General features: G+C 39.9%; 1 protein-coding gene across 1 annotated transcript; it reads left to right on the top strand.

The window, feature by feature from the left end:
* The first annotated feature begins 3,008 nt into the window (after window positions 1-3,008).
* LOC100397057 (olfactory receptor 56A4) lies at window positions 3,009-6,741 on the top strand. Its single transcript, XM_054241509.2, has one exon. The coding sequence runs from the start codon at window positions 3,060-3,062 to the stop codon at window positions 4,047-4,049; it is 990 nt and encodes a 329-aa protein (XP_054097484.2). The 5' UTR covers window positions 3,009-3,059; the 3' UTR covers window positions 4,050-6,741.
* Window positions 6,742-9,814: the final 3,073 nt, after the last annotated feature.

Raw genomic sequence — 9,814 nt, 5'->3', positions numbered from 1 at the left:
AACTGTATCATAGCTATGAGGCCAAAGCTCTGTGCCTACCTAGGTCATAGTCATCTTTTCTTTCCTAGTCTAAATTCATCTATGAGCCTAGGTGACTGCTCCTTCTTTTAGGCAATCATAGCTGGGCTCAAATCTTCCATTACCATTTTTGTTAGTTCAAAGTCTGTCTGACTTTTCCAGACTTCCAACGACTTATGGTAAGAGACCATGTTTTGTTAATTGACACCTCAAATGAGGAAGCACAATGACCACTCCTTGGCGAGTATCAGTCTGTGAGTATGAACTGATGGAGCTGGAGTACTGAAGATCCAAACAGTGCCCCAATAATTCTTCATTTCTCAGATTAGGAGGTCTCAGGTTCACTGAGGAAAATTCAGAGGGAAGAAAAATGGTTCTAGCTATTAAGGAATTACAAGAGAACTAGGAAGTAAAGCTGAAAGTATATTATTACCTGGAAGAATCTATCAGTGTTACAGGAAGTTCAAAAAGAATATATATCTTCTCGTGTTTGTTAAAAAATCTGGGAGGCATTCTTGACTCCAGCCTTTCTCTGTCTCCTTAATCTTTCTTCCACTAACTTTTCTTGTAGCCCTCCTCACCCCTCAAAATTATCCTTTCTTCTCCAATTATGTGCTTATTACTTTTGTTCGGACCTTAATGACTTTTCCTTTGAACTACTCAGAACTCTCCAGAAAGGCTCCCTACCTTCTGTGATTCACTTTGACCTATCTGTTACGGTCTCAATGTTTGTGTCCTCAGAAAATTTGTATGTTGAAATCCTAACCTCCCTCCCACCTCCAAGGTGATGATATTAGAAGGGGAAACTTTGTGAGATAATTAGGTTATGAGGGCTCATAGATTGGTACCTGTATAAAAGAGATGGTAGAGAGCAGCTAGCCTCTTCCACCATGTCAGGACATAAGGAGAAGGTGCCACCTCTGAACTAAGAAACGATTCAGTGTCTAGCCAGACACCGAATCTGCTGGCACTTTGATCTTATACTTCTTAGCTTCCAGAACTATGAGATTTGAATGCTTGTTGCTTATAGGCCACCCAGTTTATGATATTTTGTTTTAGCAGCTAAAGTGGTCTAAGATACCATCTATCGCATATCACATCCCTGTTCAAATGTTCTATAATTCCCTACAGTGTACGTGACAATGCCTACTATCAGACAGACCTCTAAGGATCGTCTCAAGGCTGCCACTGCTTCTCTTTAAACATCATCTTCTAATACTCTACTCTCCCGCCTCCCTTTCCCCCAAAGAACTTAAGATTCAGTAGCTCCTAATGCCTCATTACTTAACATCCATGGAGGCAGGCTTTTTGTTCTTACCTTTGCCTAAAAGAACAGTCTTTATTCTCCCCCAGGAAAAGTTACCTTTTTTTTTTTCTGTCCTTTGATGCTCTTAGCTTGTTGCATCTTTTGGCTTAACAGAACTTGAGGATGTGACAGTCCCTTTCCCTTCCCACAGTAACACCTTAAGTTAAGTGCCACTTATTCTATTTCATTTGTGAGAAACCTGGGCACTATGGAGTTGAAATAGCTTTTAGGTTTACATGATCAGTGTAAGAGCCAGAACTGTCATTTGTTTCTGCTCGAGGCTAACATTGAAACCATATTACAATGCTTCGTTCATCTGAAATACTGCCTCTTTCCCACTATTTTATGATTGTCATTATTAGAGCCACAGCTGTATTGCATTATAAATGTTTGCAAGTCAGTTTTCTCTATTAGTTAGGTAAACTCTCAGAAGATAATGGTTTTTGTTTATGCTATGTACTACTACTTTAGCATTCTGTCCAGGAACTAAGAAAACACTATTTTCTCACTTGTTTGAATAGATCAAGCCATTCAGAGTAGCTATACTTGAGATTACTGGAAAGGAGAAGGCTTTACAGGTGAAGGATCAGTCATTGTAGCTATGCTGATTACACGCTTCCTGGGCTCTCTCTTACCCTGTCATGACTCCTTGGCTACTTTCTGTCTCTTTGGTAGTGACAGCCATTGCTGTTACCCTTCTTAGTACTTGGTCTCTCTCTTCATTTAGTAGTCAGGGAAAACAAATGATACCCACAAAAGAAACAGCTGGAATCAAAGCAGATGAGTTTACAGAATGTTGATTACATATGCTAAGGATAATTGGATCCTGGTCACAAGGAAGAACATGTAATTTTACTTACCAGGTAAGTGGGTTCCTGCAAAGATTTACTGGCCTAAAATTCACTCCCTGACTTTTATTTCATCTTTGGTGAACTTCAGCTCATTTGATGAGAGCAGGTTCTCATGTAACGTCATTTCACACAACGTTGTGTCATTATAACATTAAGGAAAACACACTGATTTCAGGCAAGGGCCACTGTCTGTGTGGAGTTTGCATGTTCTCTCCACGTCTGCCTGGGTTTCCTCCGGGTACTCCAGTTTCCTTCTACATCCCAAAGACGTACAGCTTAAGTCTAAATTGTCCCGGTGTGACTGAGTGATTGTGTGTGTGAGTGCTCCCTGTAATGCAATGACGTCCTGTCTGGGATTGGTTCCCTGAGCTTTTGGAAACTGACCCAAAGCTGCTGGGATAAGCTTGGACCACCTGTAACCCTGAACTGGAATAAGTGGGTTGGAAATGAATGAATGAATAAAAATTATTATAAAGTAAAAATTAGTAAAGTGTACTGAAATCATATAAATGCATGACAATAAATGATATTTGTAATTCCTGGTTTTTAAACTGTGTGGTGGTAGAAGGTTCTTCCTAAAATTTTCCTTTATCTCTGTTTTATTCCTAAAACATCAGGATAACAATATGAATTATACTTTAGTATTTTTTAAAAGGATGAAATGAGATAATGAATATAAAACATTATGGCTGGCATATGATACATACTCGCTTAAATATAAGGGGAGATGATGATCGTGATTTTAAAAACTTTATTAGAACAGATAAAGGGTCTCGGGGAAACCCAAACTCTACTACATCTAGAACATATAATTTTTATGTTTCTGTACTTCTCTCCTACATTTTAAGGTACTCTGGGTCTCTAGATTGATCAGGAAACTTTACATGGCATCACCCAGCAATGACTCCACTGCCCCAGTCTCTGAATTCCTCCTCATCTGCTTCTCCAATTTCCAGAGTTGGCAACACTGGCTGTCCCTGCCCCTCAGCCTCCTCTTCCTCCTGGCCATGGGGGCCAACGCCATCCTCCTGATCACCATCTGGCTGGAGGCCTGTCTGCACCAGCCCCTGTACTACCTGCTCAGCCTCCTCTCCCTGCTGGACATCATGCTCTGCCTCACTGTCATCCCCAAGGTCCTGGCCATCTTCTGGTTTGATCTCAGGTCAATCAGCTTCCCTGCCTGCTTCCTCCAGATGTTCATCATGAACAGTTTTCTGACCATGGAGTCCTGCACGTTCATGGTCATGGCCTATGACCGCTATGTGGCCATCTGCCATCCATTGAGATACCCATCTATCATCACTGACAAGTTTGTGGCTAGGGCTGTGGTCTTTGTTATAGCCCGAAATGCCTTTGTTTCTCTTCCTGTTCCCATGCTTTCTGCAAGGCTCAGATACTGTGCAGGAAACGCAATCAAGAACTGCATCTGCACTAACCTGTCTGTGTCCAGACTCTCTTGTGATGACATCACTTTCAATCAGCTCTACCAGTTTGTGGCAGGCTGGACCTTGTTGGGCTCTGACCTTATCCTTATTTTTATCTCCTATTCTTTTATACTGAAAGTTGTGCTAAGGATCAAGGCAGAGGGTGCTGTGACCAAGGCCTTGAGCACCTGTGGTTCCCACTTCATCCTCATCCTCTTCTTCAGCACAGTGCTGCTGGTTCTGGTCATCACGAACCTGGCCAGGAAGAGAATTCCTCCTGACATCCCCATCCTGCTCAACATCTTGCACCACCTCATTCCCCCAGCTCTGAACCCCATTGTTTATGGTGTGAGAACCAAGGAGATCAAGCAGGGAATCCAAAACCTGCTGAGGAGGTTTGTAGGAGTAGGAAGGTTTAGATCGACTTTTGGAGTTGTTAATGAAAAATAGAAACATAGGGAATTATTTTTATGCTGGAAAGGAATTTTCACTTTTATTTATTTATTTATTTATTTTTTTTATTTTTTTTTTAATTTTTTATTGGATTATAGGTTTTGGGGTACATGAGCAGAGCATGCAAGACGGTTGCGTAGGTACACACATGGCAGTGTGCTTTGCTTTTCTTCTCCCCTTCACCCACATTTGGCATTTCTCCCCAGGCTATCCCTCCCCACCTCCCCCTCCCACTGGCCCTCCCCTTTTCCCCCCAATAGACCCCAGTGTTTAGTACTCCCCTTTCTGTGTCCATGTGTTCTCATTTTTCATCACCCACCTATGAGTGAGAATATGCGGTGTTTCATTTTCTGTTCTTGTGTCAGTTTGCTGAGGATGATGTTTTCCAGATTCATCCATGTCCCTACAAACGACACGAACTCATCATTTCTGATTGCTGCATAATATTCCATGGTGTATATGTGCCACATTTTTCCAATCCAGAATTTCATATCCAGACTGGCAAATTGGAATTTTCACTTTTAAATCCTGGCTTGAGTTCTGATTCTTCTTTTCCCAATGTCTCAGTTAACAATGAACATATTCATTTGTGGATCTTTGTTTTCTGTTGCTTGAAAGGAAATCTACCTTTCCTGGATTCTATGATTACCACGGAATTTTTTCGTAATCTGATTTGTAACAAAAAATCTTGCCAAACCTTTGACAAATGGAGCTGTATTAGAATGTAAGTGTTTGATCACTAGAATAAACTTTATATAATGCCTTTAAAAAGATCTGCCTGTCTTCTGATTTGCAAATGACAGTGATTCCTTTTCTGTTTCTGGTTCAGCCTGGCAGATGGCTATCTGGCTTTGGTGCCATGAAGACATTGCTTGGGATAAGTACAGATGTTGACTCTGGAACAACTTGGGGTTGAGTGCTTTGTCCTGAACACCCCGACTCTCTCTCATGGCACCTGAGTCAGATGTGCTATTCACTGGCTCCTCAGTTCTTCCTAGAGCCAGTTAAGATTTTCAGTCTGTACCACATGAAATAATAGGCAGCACTTCCTATTATTTCTCTCTACTTAGATTTGCTTCCTTCAGTTTTCGGGTTGTAAAGGAGGTTGACAATGTTTTAGGGTTTTTAGGTTGGGGAGGAATTGTATTGTTTGAAGTGCTTTATGTTCTTTTCTTCATCATCTTCATCTTCATGTTGTTTTGATCCTTGTTCCTATCTCATCTTGAACTGCCCAACCTAGGCACTATGGATGGTCCCATTCATTCCCTCTGTTGCTGTTTGCTGCAGCCTCCCTCCCCTGTGGCTGGCAGAGCTGCAAACAAGTTTTCCAGACATGAAAGTTCTAGGGTTTGTTTTTCACAGAATAGTGTTTTCTACTATTTTGCAATTTCCTTCTTAATGATGCCATACAGTTCAGTATCTCCAAGGAATATTAATCAGTCTTAACCTGTCTCTTTCGGGGCTGAAAATTAAGATTTCAAGTCTATCATTTGTCCAAGCATTGTTTGACAACTGTCCCAACTGTACTATTCTACTTTCATTTGTACTGAAGCTTATCTTTGCTGAATGACTTGTATTAAAATTAGTAACTCTACAGTGTTTTAAAACATTTTATGTTACAGCATTTTTAATTGCAGACCTCTTATATTCTAGCCCCAACCTACTTTTTAGACTTATCTTAAACTTTGTTTTTCTGCCACTGTAGCCCGAACGAATTGCTCATCATTTCCTGAAAAGTACTTATTCTCATTTTGCTCTCTCTCCTCTATCATTTGATGCTTCTCACATCAGCCTTCTTTATCCAGTATCACCATTTGCCAAACCTCATCTTTCCTACCAGGTTTAATTCAAATTCCACCTCCCACAGAAGATCTTCCTTCCTCTTTCCTTTATTTTATCCTTCCTAATTTAGACTTTTCCTAAGTGAGTGCCTTTAGTTCAGGCATATAAACAATACATAAATCAGACGGTAGCAGGATTCTCCCTGGGCTCTCTTCTTTTCTTCAGGAAGAGGTGGTAGGTGATGTGTAAGAGGTGGTAGATAAGCCTTCTTCAGGAAGGGTAATAGGTAATGTGTAATGATCCCCAGCTGTGATCATTATTCTTGCATCTCGTGTGGCTGTATTTCTTTCTCTGACATTGTCATAAGCATCTTTTAGGTTAAGAGTATTTTATTCATCTTTAAAATTCTGCCTGGCTACTTTTATGCTCTCTTTTACAGATAAATTTAAAATAAAAATGTGTTGACCAAAATGTGTGGAACATTTTATAAGTGATCTTTCATCTCTCATTTTCTTTGATAACTATTTGGAAACAACAATAAAATCTTATACTATTATGTGTCCTTATAGTACCTAACACAGAGTCTTATTTTCAGCCAGCACAAAATGAACCTCTACACAGTGAAGACTGTTAGGATTGAGACACTCTGGATAATTGGAATTTTATTCTCAGATAAGATAATTTGGCTAAATTTGCTCACATTTTGTGAACTTTGGCTGAATTCATAAATTCTGGCTTTATTACCTTGAAAATGGTGTTCATTTATTTTTTATTGTTTTTTCAAAGAGTGAATAAACTAATAAAAGTTTCTGTACAGTAAGTATATGCACATTAAATTACACACACATTGAATGAGTTATTGTTATTTTCCTAAGCATGCTGCTTCCCTTCCTGCCCTCTGAATAAAAGGTTGATCGTTACTGCACATCTTATTTATCTTGAGGTATAAAGTATTCAAGGAATTTGAGTCCTTCTCTGTCCCTCTAGTTATTTTCATCACTAGTTTATTTTCTTGAGAAGTTCTCTTGCTTATGTGAGGGTTGTCATGTAGGAACTCCGAACCACTGGGTGCCCCATAAGACTGTTATGTGAACATAGCTTATTTATATCCACTTCAGTCTGGGTGCACCACGAGGATCTCCACAAGCATCCCTTCTGAAACACTTAGGCACAGCCATTGAAGATATGTGGCTATGATATCACCCCAGTGCTCACATTCTTTAAGGATACTGGACTTCCAATGCCACTTGCCCCTCCAAATTGTACCAACAATCCCATCTGGTATGTTTGAGAGAGCATGACACAATAATCATAAAATAGCTATCTGTTTTCACCATGTCCAAGCAGCTGTCTTGGTAAATTATCTTCATGATTCACAGCCACACAGTGTGCAGAGGCTTGAATGTTTTGCAATCCCTGCTCAAAGCAGCATGAAGAATCCTCACTCTCAGTTTACCTATAAAATAGCAAATGAAATAAACAGAGTCCATAAATGCTGCATTACATATTTTCTCCAGATTGTCCTATTGACTTCTTATTTTAGTCCAACTTCTTTTCCTGGAGTAGAATAACTTCTGCATCTTCTCTCAAAATCAGGTGTCACTTGGGAAAAGCTGTTAGGTTATTACTTGATGCATCTGAAGTGTTTTCAATAGAAAAGAGTTATAGTCTCTTTCCTTTGTGTTATCACTTTTGAATGCTGCTCTCCTTTCTATCATAATTTCCCCTTTCTTTTCTTTACTATCCTTCCTAATTTAGACTCTTCCTAAGTGAAGTCCTTTGGTTCGGGCACACAGAAAATACATAAATCAGACTGTAGCAGGAGTCTCCCTTGGCTCTTTTATTTTCTCCAGGAAGAGGTGGTAGGGTTGGATGGGCAATAGGAAGTGTGTAATGAAACCATCTCTATCCCCAGGCATTATTTATGGTCAGTCCTAGCTTGGCCAGATGAGGCGAGGCTGATACCTAACCCAAGGTTTCCTTTGGAAGACAGAGAGAGAAGTTCAAAGTGACTAGGTAAAATCTCACCTAGTCACGCGATGTTGTCTGCAACACAATTGTCATCCCCTGGAGGATGTCTCATTCCTGGAGCCCAGACTTGTGAGGTGAGAGAGAGAATTATGTCTCAGTATCCTCTCCAGTTTCCTCACTCCTATTGCTGGTACCAAGAGGTTTCCAAGGCATTTTCCCTTCATTCACACACATATTTGGACAAATCTTATACCCGTCTAGTGGGTGAGTCAGATTTTCATGCTCTTATTACTAACAACAAATATTCCACTTGCCCATTCCAATTTTGAAACCACTGTGATATAGGTCACAGGGGAAATAATATGTCTGTAATATGTTATGGTTCGTAGCCCATTTTTATACACTGGCTATAATATAATGACCCTGATTTAAGGATACTACATAATTCTTATTTAAGCATAATTTTCCTAATCTGAAATGAAGTTCTCTCTGTTCCAATCTAGAAATATTTGTTTTTCAAATATATATACTTTTTATGTATAATGCCTCAAGTCTTCCTGATGTTTTCTTAAATTTCTTCCTGTTCGCCACTATCCCAATATTGGACTTTATATTCTGTGTTTTCTGCCTATGCCCCCCTGAAAAATAGGCCTATGTTCTAGGTTCAGATGCCTAAAACGGCCATAGCCCCTGTTGGCTATGGGGAGGGAAGTGGCAGGGTAGAGCTTAGGACAGGAAAACAGCTTCTGGAGCCTCAGAGGGGTGGGTCAGATGGTGCATTAAACAGTCACAAAGAGCAGTTACAGTACAGCATCCTTGAGCTGCTGGTTCTGCTTTGGAACCGGGAAAATTATGAGAAGAATGAGAGTAATGTAGGGACCCAGGTGTTCCATATAAGCAGGAAGGAGTAATGCTTCTGGTAGAAATGCAGCAGGTCTGTGGTTGAAGAATCAGATGCTGCCAATATCCCCAAATTTGCTGTATCCCTGCTTTCCTATGGGGGCAAAGTTTTTTTTTTTTTTTTATGTGAGCTATATGCTACCCATTTAGACAAATCTGAGATTTCCAAAGTGAAGTTTCTTGAATTAAATCTATACCTTCATTATTGTCTGGTATAGCTGTAGACCAGGAGACTCAGTGAGTTTATGTTATCAACTATAGAAGGTTGCCATGGAAGCACCAGAAAAGATAAGGCCATTAATCTCAGCTGCCTTGATTTCTCCCTCCTGGGCTTCCGGTTGCATCCTGCCTTGCCTCCCAGTGCTTTTTCCTGCTGCTCTGTCTGGGACAGAAAACCTTTCCCATTGCTCAAACCACTATACTCCTCAGAAAACTTCAGACTGGGGATGAGGTCAATTTTTTATCTTTTGTTCATTGACCCAGCAAAAGGAGCATAGTAATCGACTGGAAACAAATCCCATGCCTTCGGAGAAATGGATTTATTTCTTTGGAATCTGGCCACGGGTAAGTTTGTTTATTCTGACTAACAGAATAAATAGGCTTTTATTTGGATGTACATGTGAAGCTGTAGTTGTTTTCTAATTCCAGTTCTACCTTTTGTCATCCTTTGTTAACAACATCTAGTTCTAGTTTTTAAATACATCTTATATGAAAGAATGGTCCTCCTATTACCATATTTGGAAGTATCTAGAAATTCTGGAGCTCTTTACTGAATAGTGACATTGGTTCTAAAAAAAAAAACTTCACTGATTTGAGGTAGGAGGAGGGGAAGAGTAATAGCTACTCTAAGACGAAGAGATTGGGCTGCAGGTTGCTGGAAAGTCCTAATCTCTGGTAGAGATTCTGTGTGAACCTAACCTAGGAACTTTGGATTTGTTGATCATCTCTGTCCTTAATGAGGTCTTCCCATTCTGAAATCCAAAAGACCAGTCTACTAAGAAATCTCTGAAGGATTTTTGTTGCTATACTATTCAGCCACAAAATATTTGGTACAGGTATCACATATATGTATATATATATATATATATATGTACCAAATTTTCTTTCCC

Source organism: Callithrix jacchus, chromosome 10 (genome assembly GCF_049354715.1).
Source record: "Callithrix jacchus isolate 240 chromosome 10, calJac240_pri, whole genome shotgun sequence".
NCBI lineage: Eukaryota > Metazoa > Chordata > Mammalia > Primates > Cebidae > Callithrix > Callithrix jacchus.
This window is presented reverse-complemented; position numbering and strand designations above follow the sequence as displayed.

Bases quoted from the DNA above. Each gene is read 5' to 3' on its own strand.
- LOC100397057 (XM_054241509.2), top strand. From the start codon at position 3,060: ATGGCATCACCCAGCAATGACTCCACTGCCCCAGTCTCTGAATTCCTC.